At 39.5% G+C, this 19754-nt stretch overlaps 3 protein-coding genes across 3 annotated transcripts; 2 read left to right on the top strand and 1 right to left on the bottom strand.

Moving 5' to 3' along the window:
* Nucleotides 1-436: 436 nt before the first annotated feature.
* Nucleotides 437-2267, bottom strand: borcs7 (BLOC-1 related complex subunit 7). The gene is made up of 5 exons (XM_061040539.1): nt 2091-2267; nt 1780-1842; nt 1597-1640; nt 1482-1502; nt 437-1356 (listed from the first exon to the last, which is right to left on the bottom strand). Exons 1-5 carry the CDS (start codon nt 2220-2222, stop codon nt 1305-1307), a joined length of 312 nt encoding a protein of 103 aa, XP_060896522.1. The 5' UTR covers nt 2223-2267; the 3' UTR covers nt 437-1304.
* Nucleotides 2268-3352: 1085 nt separating this feature from the next.
* Nucleotides 3353-9682, top strand: LOC132975763 (steroid 17-alpha-hydroxylase/17,20 lyase). The gene is made up of 8 exons (XM_061040540.1): nt 3353-3810; nt 3904-4042; nt 5037-5272; nt 5356-5442; nt 6486-6704; nt 7859-8028; nt 8240-8343; nt 8898-9682. Exons 1-8 carry the CDS (start codon nt 3496-3498, stop codon nt 9176-9178), a joined length of 1551 nt encoding a protein of 516 aa, XP_060896523.1. The 5' UTR covers nt 3353-3495; the 3' UTR covers nt 9179-9682.
* Nucleotides 9683-9846: 164 nt separating this feature from the next.
* On the top strand, nt 9847-13894 carry LOC132976080 (zinc finger protein SNAI2-like). The gene is made up of 2 exons (XM_061041016.1): nt 9847-10945; nt 13260-13894. Exons 1-2 carry the CDS (start codon nt 10867-10869, stop codon nt 13892-13894), a joined length of 714 nt encoding a protein of 237 aa, XP_060896999.1. The 5' UTR covers nt 9847-10866.
* Nucleotides 13895-19754: the final 5860 nt, after the last annotated feature.

A 19754-nucleotide genomic window follows, 5' to 3' on the forward strand; every position in this document is an offset into this window, starting at 1 on the left:
CTCCCGGATTTGCATTCACCCCTGAAAACAAAGTGTTTGATGTTAATCTCTATGGTTTCCACAGGCACACATTCTGTCAGCCAGCTGTATTGAAGGCCAGTGTGTCCCTTTCATGTATCCAGCCCTATGACACATCCTGAGTCAGCTCAACAGCAGCAAACTCTCAACATAGTGGTGTGAAACACGTGCAGCATCAGCTGACAAGACCCAGCGGCGTAGCCCCAGGGACGCTGTCAGGGTCAAGCAGCTGTTTGGCCTTCTGGCTGCTGATAAGTTTGTCCTATTTCACCTTACCCGAGCTGATGATTTAGCCAATGACAGGCTCTCGGTTACACTTTCTCAACTTTATGGAGGAAAGAAAATGTAATTATTTCCACAACTTGTCATCTCATTTTAACATGTACAAGAGGGAATGTAGAGAATAGGATAGGGACACTTGTAATCTTTCATTGTCATTTATTGATGTATCACCTAAATGCAAGTTAAACTATATTTGTAAGAAAGTACAATTGGATCAACTGGATGGAATCTTGCCAAACGCCACACACAAGGCTGAAATCATCAAATAAGGTGGTTTAACACTGAGTGCTCTAAGGTATTTACATGTTGTACTGCCAAGATCTGCTCCGTCCTTGAACCACAGGGGCCGTGGACTCTTGTGTCCCTGCAAGAACTTTTCTCAATTCATCACCTCCAAAAGATTAAAGACGAGGGACATACTGTATCTCCCTGATTTACAGTAGACTCAAATTTAAAATGCGATGGAATCCGGAAACAAACTTTTCCATGCATGCATCCATGTACGTACTTCCACGACTGTTTTATTAACACATATTAGTATCTTTACCATCAAGGGTTCTGTGTAAGCCAATATATATTATCTACTCCCATGCAAATGATATAAGAAAAAAGTCAGGCATTCAAAAGAAAGTTGACTTCTCACACAGTTATGTACTATTCATTTGTTTTAGGGTGGCACTATGAGAAGCAAAGATGATGCAGACAATGTTTTTTTTAATAAATAAATGGAAAACAATGTCAACATTATTTTACTAAACTCAAAAAAAAAAAAAAAGTTTCAATGGTCCTTGCTTTGCAGAGCCAAGTATAGAAATTGCGCTGGCACCAAGCATAACGGCAGCGTCCCATTGTGCCGGCCAGCAGACTGATGTAAAGCATAACTTTGGCGGGTTTTCCTTGTGGTCCAACTTTAAACCGCTAAAGACGCTTAAAGTCCAGCTAAGAAAGAGTCTGTAAACAGTCGAGCCTCCTCCTAATGAGGGTTTGAGCTGCATGTTGCTCCGTCACTTCAACAAGTGTCTCAGCTGGTCCTGCAGGTTTTTAGAGTGCTCCACACTGCAGGAGAGAGAAACAAGAAAACACGGGAGAGTTCGAGCACGTCAGGACTTTGTGTTGTGGCTTTCTGCTCAGACGATGATGTTTCTGTGAAATGTTAAACAGAGTATTATGTTTAGACTTACTTCTTCTGGATGGCCTCCTGCCTTGGTGACAGACAGACAGACAGACACAGAGAGATAATCTTTTAATCTTTTCTTCTAGTTTTCAGATCTTTGTAAACAGCTGATTGATACTCACTGGTATTGTAAATGTGTGGTGATTATAGACATTTTCCTCAGGCTCTGGGAGAAGAAAATGACAACACAAAATCAAGAGCAGTTCTCACAAGCTCTTTGTATTAACCCGCGTTGTCTCTGAGGCAACAGCTTGTGGTTCTGTTGTCATGGTGATCATGTTGACTGACTGTGGATGGACACTTACATCTTCAGAGTGCAGAATGGCGTCTTCCTGAATCACCATGTTTCTTGCAGCTTGACCAAGAAGCTGGAAGGGAGACATTTTCAGTGATATAGCATAAATGATTAAAAACATGTTTATTTCAACAAAGTCCAGATTTCCCAAGCGGCAACTTCCATGTTTTGGAAAAATTCATGCCGGCTGTACAAGTAATGTTATATTTGATACCGTGCAGCAGTTCTGGTACGTGACGTCACTGCGTTAGCTAGCAGCCACATGACAGCTGGTAGCAGCAGCTATCATTTAGTTCATTTCAAACACTCGTCTGGTTTTACCTCCTGACTACGGGATCCCTTCAACACTTGGCGTGTCATTGCGATCACATCCCCGCTACAGGAGCCCACCTTGTCGGATAATAAACCTTTGACCGACTGGCCGAACCGTGGTTGGGTCTCAGTTGAAGCCATCTTCTGTTGTGTTTTGGCTGGCTATGGTTCCCGTGCAGGACCAAAATACACAAAAAACGCGTTTACTTAAAACGCGTGTAGGCTGCTTTAAGATGCAAAACTTTAAAAAGTTAGCGCTCGAATTGTATCCTCACAACATTTAAATAATATCTCAAGGTCAGTTTAAAGTAGATGTTTGTTATATATAAATCATATAACAAAAAGAAAAGTAAAAAAAAAGTAGCCTACATCAAATTAACTGAACAGAATGGTGTTACCAGAAAAATGTATTAAGACAATTTCCTTATACAGTTAAAAAAAATAAACAAATGGCCTATGCTACTTTATGACAGCTAGCCTAAATGTCACAAATTCATTTAATAAAATAAAACAAAACAAAAGTTATCAGTTCATAGAAACCCAAAAGTGAAATGTTTAGCTTTCAAAACTCTCTTATGCAACATTCATTCTTTAATCAATTTGTATTCAGGTAATTATCCTTTGTGTTTTATATGCTTTTCTGCATGGAGATATTTTGAATTCAGTTATATTTTGTTAGTTGGGTTTGGTGATTAAAGCATGTCCTCTTGTTTGAGATTTGTTTCCAAAATTTTCTTTGCTGCAGCTATGAGACGATAGACATGTAGCTAAGTTGAAAATGTCATCTCACAGTGTCTTTAATTCTGGAGAAAAGTACAAACCTAAAACTGTGCTTTGAAGTTTGTGTGAGAAACTTTTGTTAGGTGCCAATTTAGACAACCCCTGTGAACAAAATGATAGTCCTACATGGTTTGTCCTTTGCATGTGTCTTTTTGAAGTCAAATGAATAACTCGTGAAAATGTTAAAGGAAAAAAGCTGTTTCTGTGCTGTGAATCACTACATCTGGCATGTACCCTGTGGCACCAGTTTAAGGAGGTAATACTAACCATATAAATAATCAATCTAGATGGTCCGATGGTCTTACAGTATGTGTTACTATAGGTTACAAAGAGACTGTTTTATGACCACTAAACACCCCGTACAGGAGCTTTAATACAGTAAAATACATAGTTACTTTTCCATACATTCTGACAGCGGTCATGTATGAATATGTTTCATCATGGTGTTTGCTGGGATTCAATGAAACAAGTGTCTTCTTATCTTGTTGAAACTGGCTTAGCCTTAGATTCAAGGATTTGGCATTGAAGGAGCTATAAAAGCGTGGCCCTGCCGCTCAGGAACCTGCTGCACTCCTTTTGTAATGCTCTGCGTCCACTGAGCCAGACCCCTCAGACAGGGCCCTCAGCTGCAGATATGGCTGTGTTTCTGTTACTGTGTGTGTTTTTTGCTGTGGGTCTGGCTTTGTTGGCGCTGCAGTTGAAGCTCAGGATGTCTGTGCACGGCCCTCAGGAACCCCCTCGCCTTCCATCACTCCCATTGATCGGCAGTCTCCTGAGTTTGCGGAGCCCACATCCTCCTCACCTGCTTTTCAAAGAACTACAACGGAAATATGGACAGACCTACTCTCTGATGATGGGCTCCCATTGTGTCGTCATCGTCAACCACCACACACACGCCAAAGAAGTGCTGATGAAGAAAGGAAAGATATTTGCAGGAAGACCCAGAACCGTGGGTATACCTCTTATTCATTTTCTTTTTTTTTATTAGCATCATCAGTCTTTGAAATGTGTTCCCTCTCCAACCTTGTCCCGCATGATGAAGGTAACAACAGACGTTCTGACCAGAGATGGCAAGGACATTGCATTTGGAGATTACAGTACTACCTGGAGATTCCACAGGAAAATAGTACATGGAGCTCTGTGCATGTTTGGAGAGGGCTCTGCCGCCATCGAAAAGATAAGTGAGTATAGTTTACACTCCTCCAATATGTTTCCTCTGACATCATAAGATGGTAATTGTAAATGCTTTTTTGTTTGCTGCCCTGACACGCGCTTAATCGAGACTGCTTTGACAAACACACTAAAGCATAAATGATGAATATTGGAAGTTCTGTTCTGGTTCAGACATAACAACAACAACAAAACAGACGCTCTATCTTACATCTGAGATACATCCCCAAAGCTAATAAATTTTGCTTTTTTGTGTCCCTGGAATTCTTAATACAAACCACAGCCCGAGGAATAAATGTGTTTCTGTCAAAGAATTAAAAAAAACAATAACCCAAAGAGCTCCCTACAAAGAGTTTTCCTTTAAACCTTAAAATCTTCCAGATGTAAACTGTTAATGTTTGATTACCAAGCCTTTAACATTTGGCAGTGTTTGATTTTTTCAAAATATGGATAGACCATAAAGTTATTTCACTACTGTGTTCATTCCTTCAGGAAGGTCAGATGGATTTTTATAAATGTGCACAACCGAAGCATCTGCAGCTATTGAACAGAAACAATTCAAAAATTCACTTTGGGGTTTCAACAAATGAGTGATTGTACTATTTATTATTGTGCTTATTAGTTTCTCAATACATCATTCTTGATACTTGATTCATAAGATTTCAGTAAAAAGGAGCCGGCCCTTCACAGCACATCACCATGAGATATTAAAAGAGCTTCTTTTGCCTCCAGAGTAACCTGGAGTAACTTCCTGACAATCTATGATGTAGGTTGGTATATGTGTCAAATAAATAACAGTATGTGTGTTCATGATAACGAAAGATCAAGTCATAAATGTATTTGTACAACACTGAAGAAATACGGCCCAGAGGAATAAGATGTGTCAGACTTTAAAACAGGCAAAATAAAGTTTAAATAAGTGGCTATTTAAGTAAGATTTTCAGAGGCTATGTTTTGAAAGTATGACTATAAATTAAGATTATCTGTCTCCCTTGTCCTGTCCAGTCACTGCAGAGGCTCAGTCTCTGTGTGCAATCCTGTCTGAGGCAGCAGCAGCTAGACTGGCCCTGGATCTGTCTCCTGAGCTGACAAGGGCCGTCACCAATGTCATCTGTGCTCTCTGCTTTAACTCGTCCTACCGCCGAGGAGACCCAGAGTTTGAGGCCATGCTGAGCTACAGCCAGGGCATCGTGGATACAGTGGCAAAGGACAGCCTGTTGGACATCTTCCCCTGGTTACAGGTAGGCCAGATGAATCCATATGTGTGCATATATAACACTGTTTTCACAAACATCAAATCGTGACGTCTCTCTGTTTTGTACAGATTTTTCCCAATGCTGATCTGCGTCTTCTCAAGAAAAGTGTTGCCGTCAGAGACCAACTTCTACAGAAGCAATATGATAAACACAAGGTACAGCTGACATTTTGCTATTAATATTCCTATTATGTCTCTATGAGATACAAATGTATTGGAGGGGCCATGTGCCCACACGATTCAATTCAAATCTCATGGAAAGAAATGTTTTTTTTAACCAAATTATGGGAAAATATAGACCTCGCATGCCTGCGAAAAATCACATATAAAGCCTTTAACTGGCACGTGTTTGATTGATACACATAGTGCAGTTTTTCTGTCTAAGTTAGACCAAAACGTTAGGTTAGTTTTGTCTTCACAATGAAAATCACATTAAACTGTAGCTTTTAGGGAACTTTTGGGAGATTTCTGCAATGTTTTTTACCTGAATAGGTTCTTTGTTGATGTGCAGGTTTTGAAAAAACACACACACACATCCAAAAACGTTTTGAGCTTCCAGGCAGTGGTGTAGCGGTGCCTAAAGAAGTGTGGCCCGTCCAGCAGAGGATAATCTGCCCCTATTATAAACAGTTACATGCAAGACTTCTTTTGAATATTTAGTTATTGCGTATGAGCCAATTAGGGGCCGAGTAGGGAGAGTCATCCCTTCACCATCTATAGGAAAACAATTGTAGCATGCAACGTATATTGTTATTCAGTCAGTGGTTTGAATCCGAGGGTATTTAGAAGCCGGTGTACCCTATGGAGACTGAAAAATACGTGGGTATACCCCATATACCTGCGTATAGCCTGCACTGCACCACTGCTTACAGGGAAAAAGAAGGACCGAAAGGACAATGGGGTGAATGTCAATCAAACTCCAACCTTGGACATCTATCTTGCATCATTCAAAAATCAAATGGCAGTATATCCATTATTTTCATTTGAAAACATGGGATATGTAACATGTGATTTTACATACAAGGACAATATTGGTCGTCATGATGATGACATAGTCAACCAAACTGTCTCAAAAGACTAATGTTTTTGCTTTCTATGGGCTTGCAATAATGGAATAAAGATATAATGTAATCACTGTGGAAGTCATTTAAATTTGCTCTATAGATGGTTAAATGCAAACCATTGTGACCCCCTCTCAGGCGGATTACAGTGACTCTGTGCAGAGGGACCTGATGGATGCTCTGCTGAGAGCCAAGCGCAGCGCTGAGAACAACAACACAGTAGAGATCGGGGCAGACTCTGTGGGTCTCAGTGACGATCACCTCCTCATGACTGTGGGAGACATCTTCGGAGCCGGCGTGGAAACCACCAGCACCGTGCTCAAATGGGCCATAACTTACCTCATCCATCACCCACAGGTAAAGCTGGAGGTGGAGGAGTTGCCTTGGTTGTAAAATATTTATACTAAAATGGCAATTTAAAAGCCTGCATTGTGTGTATGGATGATTGGCTGTTTTGACAGTATCTGTCTATGTATTCATATCGTTACTAAACTTTCACAGCTGTGACAGTTTTCAACTTTACTTTGCTGTCTGTTGGAAGCTCAAGAAGTTTGGTTTTGGTTATGTTCAACGATGGATTTTATATTTTCCCCTATTTTTGTCATTTCAAACATGTGCTGTAGGGAAGCCTGTCTAACATTTAGCTACAGTTTCTCAATTGACCACTAGAGGCTACTCTGACTCCATTGAGATGTATTTAAAACTGCATTGAAAGATGAAAGTTATTTCCTAAATTCAGGTTTAAGTTATAGGTTTAGGGAATATGCTTCCCTCCCAGTCAGCTTGATTGGCAGTTATCTCATTAGCTTGGACTGCCTTCTATAATTGCCACATCATTTGTTTTTTAAATCCATGAAATGATGGATATACTGCATATACTTTAAAACCGTCTCTTCTGAAACCTGTTTAGGATGTTGCATCTACAGCATCACCAGCAAGTTTCAGAGGATATGTGTTTGTTTTTTGGGGGGTGGGGGCTTTTATTGACTTTATTTAGAGATAGGACAGTGGATAGAGTCAGACATCGGGGGGAGAAAGAGAGTGGGGGCATGCGAGAAAGGAGCCACAGGTCAGATCCAAACCCAAGCTGTTGGAGGACTATAGTGTCCGTACATGGGGCGCTCGCACTAACCACTAGGCTACTGGCACCCCGAGAGGAAGTACCATTGTGTTAATATATCTCTAATACTACAGTTTACCAGTAAGTAAGAAGAGGTTAGTTAGTAGAAGTAAGTTAATACCCACTGCCTTGTCTATATCTTTAAATGTATAAACTATTTTCATATCTAAGGACTGAATAAGGGATTCATTAAACCTTTTTTTTTTTTTTTTAATCTAATATAAAAGACAAAAAAACAACAACATGTAGCCTAAATCAATTTCTCTTTGTGCAGATTATGGACATTTGTCATTGTGGTTGTGTGTGTGTGTGTGTGTGTGTGTGTGTGTGTGTGTGTGTGTGTGTGTGTGTGTGTGTGTGTGTGTGTGTGTGTGTGTGTGTGTGTGTTTAGGTTCAAAGACATATCCAGGAGGAGCTGGACAGTAAAGTGGGGGGAGACAGGTCCCCCCAGCTCAGTGACAGAGGCAGTCTGCCTTACCTGGAGGCCACCATCAAAGAGGTGTTAAGGATCCGCCCTGTGGCCCCTCTGCTTATCCCCCACGTGGCCCTCAGTGACAGCAGGTACACTCAGCACTACCATTCACTGTTGTTCATGTCTCACATGATGAGAAGAAAACAACAATCAATACAATATACCTAGTAGGAGACAAACTGGATTGTTCCTGAAGAATTTGCTGATGATTATTTCCTGCACAGAAGAATAGCAAACATTAAATGTAAAGGGAAACTGTCTTATAAACTTCCTCTTGCTTTCCCTTGGGCTTTTTTGTAGCATCGGGGATTTCACAGTGAGGAAGGGAACTCGAGTCATCATCAACCTGTGGTCTTTGCATCATGATGAGAAGGAATGGAAGAACCCTGAGCTCTTTGACCCTGGTGAGAGGGAGCTTGCAATATTTCATGCTGAAAATGTTGCACCATTGAAAGTTGCAAGTGTCCGTTAAAAAAAAGGCCAACTGTTGACTTTGACAGTTCAATGAAGTCAGTTATTTACAGATCTTGTGAAAAAAAAAAAGTTACTGTTATCGAGGAGATAAGGGGAAAATGGTAAATGGACTTGAGCGTGTATAGCACTTGTTTAGTCTTCTGACTACTCAACGCGCTTTTTACACCACAGGTCCCACCTTCCCATTCACACACTGATGGTAGAGGCTGCTATGTAAAGTGGACATCAGTATTAACTCATCCTTTCATATACAAAATATTAAATGAAACTCCCTCAGAAACACTTAGTCATAGTCTCTAATTATGTTTCCTCTTTTTAGTTTTCTTGATGTAAACATTCATTAAAGGCTAAATTATCTATTTTGTGCTGCAAGGTTGCAAATGTGTTTTACAGAGAGCAGGTGCTACCTTGTTGTCAAGAAAAAAAAACGTACGCACTTATTCTCCTTGTGTTTGGTTCTGATTCTCCGTTTCATCCTCTGCAGGTCGGTTCTTGAACAGTGAAGGCACAGGCCTGATCATCCCGTCAGCCAGCTACCTGCCATTTGGTGCGGGGGTTAGGGTGTGTCTGGGAGAGGCTTTGGCTAAGATGGAGCTCTTTCTCTTTCTGTCCTGCATCTTGCAACGCTTCACCCTCTCTGTCCCATCGGGCCAACCCCTGCCCAGTTTAGAGGGCAAGTTTGGTGTGGTCCTCCAGCCTGCCAAGTACAACGTGAACGCCACACCCAGACCAGGCTGGGAGAGAATCAAGTGCCAGCCATGTTGAAATGGCCCCATGTTCCTAACAGCTTTGCAACTGAGGTTCGACTGAAGAGTGTACTGGGCCTTTTTTTTCTCAGCCAAACTCACATCATGCGATATGACGGAGCATGGAGCACTGGACCAGGAATATCCTAGCATCGTTTTGTGCACAGGACATTATTACCTGATATTGTATTGAAATCTCACCCAGAGCTCACGCTGCCATAAAATAGAGAAAAAAAACAGATATTTAGAGAGCAGCAGTGAGACAGCGACATGTATACAACAGGAAAAACTGTATTATTTGAATTGTATTTATTACCATTGTTTTGTGATCAGAGCATTTTTGGATCAGAGCATTTAATTGTGTGCAAACAGGGAGTTTTGCCAAATCTAAAAAGCTGGTAATCAATGTTGTTTCACCCACAATACAAAATAAATCAAGGGGGGCTTAAATGTAACTATTCTAAAGACATGTGTATAACATGTCTTTATTCTGCCCGACTGAAAGCCTCCCTTATAAAGTTTCCAACAGACTTTTTATTTTCAAATTCTTCTTATGCCTTTGTAGGCTCCTGTTAATCATTTCGATCTAAACAATGTCAGATCATGATGAGCTTTTTGTGAACATAAATCTTATTTCAATGACAATTATTTAAATTATAATCAACAGAGATTTTGTTCATGGCAACTTTGCAAAAACAATAAATAGAAAATACAGAACTATAACATGGCATCTTACTGCATTTCATTACATAAAAAACTGTTCTTTGTATGAGTAGAAGTTTATTCTGTCTGAACGACTTTACATCTAGATGTTTAGTCCAGTGATTACTAACGCTTAAAGAAACATGAACTAGATTAATACAGAGATGGTTAGTTCTGCTGCAGAATGGCTTTTTTCATGACTGCTAACTCCTCAACCTCTGAATCATGACAAAAGGCCATTACCAGACACTGTTTATTGTAATGGTTTGCAAAATTACAATAGTTGGATTATTAGCAATGCATTTGATGAGTTCATTCTATTTATAGTTTTGTAAAATGATGGAATTTATGTAGAATGACAGTAATTGTAACTATCTATGATTAATACCCTTTTTCAATGTTAAATCTTAGTGAAGTTGTGTCACTTTTCATGAAGAGCAGCTCTAGAACAAGAAACATAAGCCTAACATAGAATATCAAAATATATAAAGATGGCTTCAAAAATGCTTACAAATCAAGATGGGGGGGAACTGAAAATAAAAAAAAGATCAAATTAGTTGCCTACACAGTGAAATTGTTCCCATAGCCTAGCCTACTACAAAGAAGGGAGCCTTTCTGCTGTTTCATTTCATTGGCGGGGAGAGTAGGAAGCTACCCACTTCAAGTGTGTGCTTGAACAAACCCGCTCCAGCACTGAAACGCAGTTTCAAGTGTTTCTGCGCCTTCAATGAACGCCTATCACCATTCATACACCTGTTTTGTTGGGGTATGCTGATTGACACACAGAGTCCGCCCCCTGCACTTGTCCTATTATTGTAATTGGCTCGACACTGATGTCTATGGAAATTCCCCCGCGCGACCCTTGGCTCACACCTGACCGTCGCGAGGCTGCATGCAGGCGGACACACCGTGAACTCAGCACGGTCCCTCAGCGACAGCTGCTTCCGTTAACGGCGGCTCAAGTCCACTGTCACTCTATACTAAGTCCTTAGAAGAGGCGACAACATGCCGCGGTCTTTCCTGGTGAAGAAACATCAGAGCAGTAAAATACCGAACTATGGAAGACTGAGCTCAAAGGCAGAGGGTAAGACTCCACTGACCACATCATAACATAGAGAAATATATTTGAAAAAAAGAAAGAAAATGACCTTTACTGTTAAGTTGGTCAGAGGGGTAAAGTAAAGAAAAGTGGTCCTTTGCCACTCACTTAGCTTGAGTAGCCTATTATTATTATTTTAACAAAATAGAAATGTGCTGGTGAGTTACTTGACTTATCTGAGAGAAGTTACTGCAGCTCTACAGCTTTGAGTTACCTTCACTTATATAGACACTTCTGTAGAATGCACATACTTTTTCTGTCTTCTTTGAAAAATGTATACATCATTAAAAAACAATTAAAGTTTCAGAATTAGTCATTTAGTTTTGATATGACTTAAAAAAAATTAGAATGAACTTTCCTTAAAGTACATGTTTGTACCTTAACTTACATGTTATGTTCAATAATTCATAATCTTTTGAACTTTTTGTTCATAGAAATTGAAAACAAATGTGACTTTACCAAATGTTTGAGGTGAGAAGTTAAAGACAATGGGGAAAAGAAATACTCATTTACATATAATGTAGATAAAAAATGTGTCAGTTCTACAACCAGATATATCCTGTTTTTGTGTTTTTCACTTGCAAAAGCTATATTTGTTGAAGTAATTCTCCACTTTCCATTAATAAAAGTGAATAAGGCTACAATTTTTCTTTATTGAGTTTCACATGTTATTCATCCCTTGCCTCTCATTGGTTCAGCTAAGGTAAAGTGAGCGCCACAGCCCAGGTGTTGTCTGTTTTATAGCCCTGAGGTATATCTAGAAATAGGATGTTTTTTTTCAATGATTAAGTCACTATTATCTATTGAAAGAAAATCCTATATTACTGTTAGATTTATATATTTGGTGTACCTGGGTAGGTTTTTTTTAGGACTTAAAATATTTAAGTATTCCTAAAATGATAAGACTACATCTTTAAACCAGAACTACCTTTCAGAGCTCATAGATCTGTTTTTATTCACAATTATTGAAGGAAAATAGCATTATAAAGCAAAAGGAGTTTAGTCGGACCACAAACAAAAATGTGGTTTTGTGTTTAGCAGGTGCAAAATCCGTCCCCAAAGAGTTACAGCATTGTCCCAGGGTCCTTGAGAGACCAGAAGGGCCCCATTAAACAGCCTTAAGAGGCTATGTAGCGGCCTTCCAGGCTCCTCCTGACAAATCCCTCCTTCGACCTTTGTATTTGTTCCAATACAGCCCTTAAAGCGAGCTTGAGCCTTCCACCCTGCCCACCCCACTATATTGATGAACTTCCATTACCATCAGAATGGGACCATGAAAGGAGAGATGGTAATAAGACTGAGTTATATTCAAGTTCTAGAAAAACATACAGTGATGTAATGTGTAAAACTTGGCCGAACTGATTTACTTAGTTTGCTAGAAAGGACCACAGATGGTGATGACCTGTACATTTTAAAAGATTTTGTCACATTCAGAGTATTCATGTTTGTGTTTTTGTGTGTGGATGAAATCTTCTTTTCAAACCTCCTACGTACATTTAAAAAAGACTTTAAATTTAGGATGTTGTGAGAAATGATTGGGGCTTTGTGTCCTCCAAACTTGCTTTTAAATCTGATGTTTTCATCTCAAGGTGTCTTCCATCTGACTGAGAATCGCCATAAAAGCAAATAAGGATTCTTACATTTTTCAAAAAGGACATAGACCTCATCACTTACATTAACAATGTGAGAAGAAATGTCATAAATTGTTGCTGCTTTTTTTGAGAATTGATGTGTGGATGCTTTGACAAAGGAAGGTGGTCTTTCTGATGTTTTGACACACCAGACACATCTGGTGTGTATTTGTGTCGTCTAATATATCCATATTAATTTAAAATACAAAGTCTCGATCATGCAAAGAAAATGTTTAGACCCAACAGAGAATAATCAGATGAACATATAACCTCCTCTCTGCGTTATTTATTGAGTTACAGCTTGTTGTGTCCGGCCCGCAATTTTTAATGCTTTGATTCACTTCCAGACGTAAAATAGCAACCATCTACTATTGCAAAAGTTAGTACAAAGTAAAGACTGTATGAAACAATAGACACTACATGCTTAGAAGCAACCAGCAAAAATACAAAGTAAGACAACATCAGTGATCACAGTGGCACATTAGGTAGTTTAAGAGAATGATCTTTCCTTACTAGACCGAAAACAGAGCCAAAAGGGGAGAGACTATTGGACCAGCCTTCATCAGGTTTCCACATACCCAATCCTGTGTGACACATTATGATGCTAGATGTGTAAATAAGAAACTGTTCTGATGAAAACATGTTGATGTGTTTTTTTGTTATCATAGGGGCCACCCGGGACACACACAAAGATCCCCCACAGCACAAGTACATCCCTGCACAGCATTATTATCCAGCCATGAGCCCTTGCCCACAGCAGATATCCCAGTCTCTCTCCTCCTCTCCTCTTCCTCTAAGAAAAGAACGATTGCATCCTCCATCCTCGTCAAACACCTTCCCCCTCTCACTTTTAGGACACTCTTCAGAGGCTAATAGGAGAAGCCCAACAGAAGCCTGTGAATCAGCCGTTGAACCCTGTTCCAAAGTGAACCTAGAAATCCAGCATGTCACAGGAGACTACAGGAGGAGAGAGAGCATCCTCCCTTCGTCCCTCCCTCTTCTGGCCCTATTTCCAGTTGTCCTTCCCGGCAGCAGCAGCAGCCAGGAGAACTTTGAGTGTTTGGACTGTCATGAAGGGCACTTGAGCTATTCGGGCCTGGCCAAACACAAGCAGCTTCAGTGTGATTGGAGCAGTAAGAAGTCCTTCAGCTGTAAATATTGTGAGAAGGAGTACGTCAGCCTCGGAGCACTCAAAATGCACATCAGGACACACACACTGCCCTGTGTGTGTAAACTCTGTGGCAAGGCATTCTCCAGACCCTGGCTGCTTCAGGGACATATACGAACACACACAGGCAAGTAAAGCACACATTTAACATCTTGTCATTAAAAAAAAAACATTTGATATGAACAGTGGGAGCTCAAAACAATACAATTTAGGACAACCTGCATGTAGACAATCAAAGATTGCCTTTAGACAATCGCCTTTGCAGTCACAACAACCAAATAACGACAACACAACCAAACAAAAGGACAAAACCAAACATATAGCACCAGGCAAATGGCCCAGAGGACAACCAGAATGTTTCCAGACGACTTAAATGTGAAGGGAATAAATGTGGGAGCCTGCACGCTAACTGTTGCCTTAGTTTGTGTCCGGTGAAGTTATTGAAGCCACCTTTCCATTAGTTGTTTCAGATTATTTGAGAAGGCAGCCTGATGAGCAGAAAGGCTAAGGACTGGTAAAAAAGCATATCTCTGCTAGCTTAATCTGTCAGTTCTTTACTCCTAAACAAATCAGTGGTTGTTTGTACCTCTTGCAATCTGTTTGCATGTGTTGTCTCTTTTTGTTATGTTGTGGTACTTGGTAAAAATGTAAACCTTAAGCAGCAGGTTTTCGTCATTCCTGGCATGTGTTGTCAAATTGGCACAGTTTGCGTCTTTTTTCCATTCCCATGTCTTTTCGTAAATTGTAGTGAGGGAGCTCCCAGAGCTCTTGTTCGTATGCCTATAATATTTAACTGCTATCCCTTTTCATCTGTACTTATTTCTGTGCTTGGGCTCATGCAACACCCCAATGCAGGGATCAATCACAGACTGTATAACAGAAAAGCGCCTTACTACCTCGACAACACCGCCTGATTTGCGAGTCCCATTTTAAAGCCTCTTGTTTGGCATTTTGGCATTTTTACCATTTTCATGTTGATTAGGGAAATACAAGTGTCCATATGTGGATATGCATTAATACATCTCTGTCATGGTGGACAGGTAGTAATAGTGCCTTGTCTATCACAGGTACTTGTCGTTAAGAATACTGTTCTTTGTGCGGTGGTTGTGGCTCAGACGTTGTCACTGTTATGTCAGCAGCCTGTGAATGAGTATGAATGGATAAGTTAATACTGATGGACACTTTACATAGCAGCCTCTGCCATCAGTGTGACTGAGTGTGAATAGGTGTGACCTGCGGTGGAAAAAGCACTTTGAGAAGTCAGAAAAGAACTATTCAAGACTAGAAAACAATTATTCAAACTCAAGTCCATTTACATTTTTTTTGTTGATTTGACTCTAAAAGGGACTTTTAGGTACCAAATGAACTTCATGCTGTATTGAAGAGTACTTGAAACTATCTATTGACACCATAAAGTCACTAAGAAAAGGTTTACTAAGATGATAAGTCAACTTGGAAGTATAGTCATTTACAAATCTGGCTTTATAAATTCAGACTTATTTATAACCAGTGGAGTCCCCCCCTACTGACCAGTAGAAGAAATGCAGGTTTAAGCATCGTCTGCATTGTCTACATTCTTTTCCTATATACAGTCAATTAAGGCTTATCATATCTTATTTAAGGGTTTCCTCACTGTATTTGACAGCAAGCATAAGTATTTATAAGTTGTAAGTTGATAATTTATGTTGCGTATTACTCATTCCATGAAAAAAGTAAACAGGAACTTATAACGCCTGACATTAAACTGACAAGACATCTGTGTGTTCTTTCTGCAGGAGAGAAACCATTCTCATGCTTCCACTGCAGCCGAGCTTTTGCTGACCGATCCAACCTGCGAGCTCATCTCCAAACCCACTCTGAAGTGAAAAAGTACCAGTGTACCAGCTGCTTTAAGACCTTCTCCAGGATCTCACTGTTAGCCAAGCACAAAGAGGCGGGCTGCTCACTGTCCTGACATCCTGTGAACTTCAGCCTGGCCGGAAAATGTCTTCAGATGAGTCTCTCTTTTGGCTCAACAACAGTGTATTTTGGTACCGTCTCAAAAGATCACTAAAATATTTCGTAACTTGGTATGTGGATCGCTTATCCCCATGCCTGATTAATGGAACAGCTAGTTCATGGGATGACATATGAAAGCGATTTCACAAAGGCACTTGAAATTGTACCCATCAAATCGTAAGAAGTCTGTTAAAACACACAATTCATTACATTCATAATACATTCCCACTGAGCTAAAGCTACTGTATACATAAAGTAGACTACTCACCAGTAAACAACGGAGAGGCATGCTTTTTTTTCGTTCAAAAATTTCAATTAGTTTGATTAACTGTTGAGCAGAAATGCTAACTAAATGATGGTACAAGCTTCCTATCTGTGATGTTTACATAACTTTTTACTTAGAATATATGAGTTTTGGAGAGTTAAATGAGCAATGTATTTGGTCATGTTGCCTTGAGCTCTCTAAGAGATTATAGAAAAATGTGATCTTTTGTACATTAGATTCTGGTTGGAGCTAGTAGTGCAGTAGTTAGTGCAGCTGTCATACAGTAAGGAGGTGCCCAGTTTGAACCCTGGCTGGATCACACTTATAACACAAGTCTCATAAAAGTCCCTCATTTTGTCTCTGTATTGCTACGAAGGGACCCTTGGGAGAAATAAATCAGACAAATGATCACTGAATGAGTCAAAAATGAGATGTTCAATGTAGTCTCACAAGATCAGGATGAGTAACAAATAAGCCAAAGATTGCATCTTATGGGCTCAATGTTTATTTCTTAGGTCGTTTGCTGCTTCCTGTTTGTTTCTGGAGCCAGCACATAGTCCGGTTGTTGATAATGTTTACATCTTTGTTTGAGCCAAACTTAGAGTTTCAATAATGTTTTACATGTTTGAATTTATTGGAACATCAAGTCAAGAAAAATAGTTTTCTGACCTCCTGACATCAGACAACGGAGATGACTGGAGCACATCTCATACGGAGCAGAAGGCATTTTACTCCCACATTATAACATTTCCCTGACAGTGTCATCCCTTGAAACATTTCTTAGTAGTGTATGTGTATTTAATGTTTACAATGTTGCACAAAACTACAGCTGAATCAACAACAATCACAGAAATCCGTGCCTACAGTTTATAGCACTAACAATGAAATGACAAATATGTAAAGCATCAACAAAGCAAATTCTAGTGGACATATTTAGAAAAGCACACCCACAAAAGAAACCCACAGAAAGATTAACATTATCTCACTAGAGAGTGAAAAAGACACTTGATACTCACATGTGACATACAAAATGAATAAAGGGTATCCAAAGATAAAATGTGTTTCATTTGCGTCAAGGGGCCAAACAAGTTACATCTATTCAAAAGACTTCAGGTTTGTTATATTAAGACAGCATTGCATAACATTGAGACAATTACTTAGATGTATCGGTTTTGTTTGTAGCTTACATAAAACAGTTTTTTTGTTTGAAATCATCTTTAACTGTGTGAGTTAAATAACGTCATGCTTTGATGAAAGCTAGATTGTTTTGTTATTTTGTATTAAAAATGCTCTTGCTATAAAACTGCTCTTTTATTTTACTTGTTTCATTGTGTAACAGTGTGATGATATGAAGAAACAAATGAAAATCTTTGTGTTTCACAGGACAGAAAGGATGTCATCTTTGACATAGAAATCCAAAATGTATTTCACTGTAAACAAAGGTTACCTTACATGAATTCTCACAAGCCTCCATATTTGTGTCTAAGTTAGAATGGACAGGCAGAGTTAGTGAAAAGTATTAGGTTTCTAGAAACCAGCATCACAGACGTTGACATCACAAGTTTACAATCAAATGAATAAACCTTAAAGACAACATAATGCAATTTGAAATATTACAGAGGGGAAGCATTATGACAGGAAACATGGTAAATGGACTTGAGCTTGTATAGCGCATTTTTCTGCGTAAACTAGCATGGAATATGCTGGACTGGTGATTAAAACTCCAAAGTGAATCACTGTAAACCCTTTAATAAGCATCAGTGAGGTAAGGTAGAGGATACTTAAAGACCAACTTCAGCAACAGCCTGTTTACCCTGCAGTCTTTTGTTCTGGTGATCACAGACAGGTGATAACTCATTCTGGAGTAAATGCAGTATTTTTTTCAATAGACTCGTGACAAGAAAGATGTTCAGAAAGATTTACCCGTCAGAAGGTGGCCCCATGAACATACAGCCTTGGGGAATCCCAAAATCTATACTTAAATTAGACTCAATATTGAGACGGTAATCCAATGATTATTTACCAGCATATGAAACCAGTAAAAACTGCAGGCTCTTTGGAAGGCGAGAGTGTAAAGTTTATTAAAAATGATGATCCAAGTTTTTCCATCAGCAGCAAACATACTTGACGAGGTGTCACAAGGCTGCAAACACTTGGCCTGCCCTGCACCTGTAGTATGAGTCTGAGCACCTGTTGTTTATCCACCAGAATGGCTCTGTTGTGATGTAATGGAATGCTATGAATAGTAACTGTCTGTGGAACAAGGTCTAAATATTCCCTACCAATGAGCCAGGTTCATTTTCAATACATACAGATACTATTCTGACTCTCCACAGGCCTATAAATACATGGAAAGCTGTTATATTAGGCATGAGGGCAGCTCTCCATCTTACTGTGTGTCAGTAATACAAGACAGCAATGACCAATTTAGCTGCTGTCAAGACATGGAGCCTATTTTAGACCTCAATATTAGGCCAACAGATACTGTAAAAACGTGTGTGCATGTGTTTGTGGGTGTGTGTATTTGTGTGTATATGATCGCTCGGGAACTAATAGACACATTGACAATCAGATTATGCTGGTATTTTCCACAGGGAGTGTGTGAGTGTTTCCATAAAGTGCCCAATCACAGGCCTCTGATGCCCTGCAAATGACACCGGATTACACTTGTTACCAAGACATCTGCTGATGTGTGGCATAGGATGAGGACTTCTATGTTTGCTGAGAAAGTCAAATGCTGAGGTGTGTGGGATGTAGGAGAGTAGAGGGAACATCAACAGTTGTTTTCGTTTGTGACTTGTGCATGGATGGCTATTAAAATGACAGTTCAACATTGTCCTCTGTAATAATATTATCCTGATATTCCAATTTTCCAGGCTTATTTACATTTTATCAACTAGCCATTAATTACCTTGCAATTAATAGGAAGGGATGCAAATCAACAAGGCAGTGTAACCCCGCGTCTTACGATCTATGTTAACATAAACAGCTTTGCCTGAGTTAGTGCGACACAATGACCTGCTCAAAAGACTTTTAGGTCAAAGATATTGATGTTGTATGGCATGTCATCTGGTATTTTTTCAATATTAAACCCCAGATGACAGTCTTTGCCTAAACTAAGTGCTTTGCGTTGTATAATCATTAATATATAATTAAACTTGCTTGAGTTTTCCTGTAAATACTGTGAGGAGCATCGATGATCCAATGCACGGATGCTTTCATCCTAAAAATGTGTACTCCTCAATATACCGTGAAAATAAATATATAGAAAAACATGATATTGGAGGTTCATTGGAAACACTTGTTAGTCACAAACTTGAATACGCAGTCAGTTTGGAGTTAGAATACATAAGAATAATACTTTTCATCCCTCTGGGATACACACAAAGTATGAGTAATTATCTATTATTAACATTAGTCCTCCCTTTCAATTGTCAATCCTGTTACGGCTAGTAGTGCACATACTTTAGACTTTTTACCATTATTACTGACATTGTTGCTATAAATCCATCATATTCATTGTTGTGGTCGTTGTTCTGTTTTTCTCTATCCTTCTTTTTCTTTCTGCATCTCCTTCTATCCATCTTTCCAAGCCCAACACAGTTTCGGCAGGTAGCTGTTCAACAAGAGTCTGGTTCTGTTTGATGTTTCTGCCTGTGAAAAGGGAGTTTTTCCTTACCACTGTGACTTTCCTAAATGTTGCCTAGTGCTCGTGGTGGATTATTGTTGGGT

This window comes from Labrus mixtus, chromosome 6 (genome assembly GCF_963584025.1).
Source record: "Labrus mixtus chromosome 6, fLabMix1.1, whole genome shotgun sequence".
Classification (NCBI taxonomy): Eukaryota; Metazoa; Chordata; class Actinopteri; order Labriformes; family Labridae; genus Labrus; species Labrus mixtus.

Bases quoted from the DNA above. Each gene is read 5' to 3' on its own strand.
- borcs7 (XM_061040539.1), bottom strand. From the start codon at position 2,222: ATGGCTTCAACTGAGACCCAACCACGGTTCGGCCAGTCGGTCAAAGGT. The intron at 1,843-2,090 runs GTAAAACCAGAC...TCTCCCTTCCAG, and splicing joins AGGGATCCCGTAGTCAGGAG to CTTCTTGGTCAAGCTGCAAG. The intron at 1,503-1,596 runs GTGAGTATCAAT...TCTGTCACCAAG, and splicing joins ACCACACATTTACAATACCA to GCAGGAGGCCATCCAGAAGA.
- LOC132975763 (XM_061040540.1), top strand. From the start codon at position 3,496: ATGGCTGTGTTTCTGTTACTGTGTGTGTTTTTTGCTGTGGGTCTGGCT. The intron at 3,811-3,903 runs GTGGGTATACCT...CGCATGATGAAG, and splicing joins TTGCAGGAAGACCCAGAACC to GTAACAACAGACGTTCTGAC. The intron at 6,705-7,858 runs GTAAAGCTGGAG...GTGTGTGTTTAG, and splicing joins ACCTCATCCATCACCCACAG to GTTCAAAGACATATCCAGGA.
- LOC132976080 (XM_061041016.1), top strand. From the start codon at position 10,867: ATGCCGCGGTCTTTCCTGGTGAAGAAACATCAGAGCAGTAAAATACCG. The intron at 10,946-13,259 runs GTAAGACTCCAC...TTGTTATCATAG, and splicing joins ACTGAGCTCAAAGGCAGAGG to GGGCCACCCGGGACACACAC.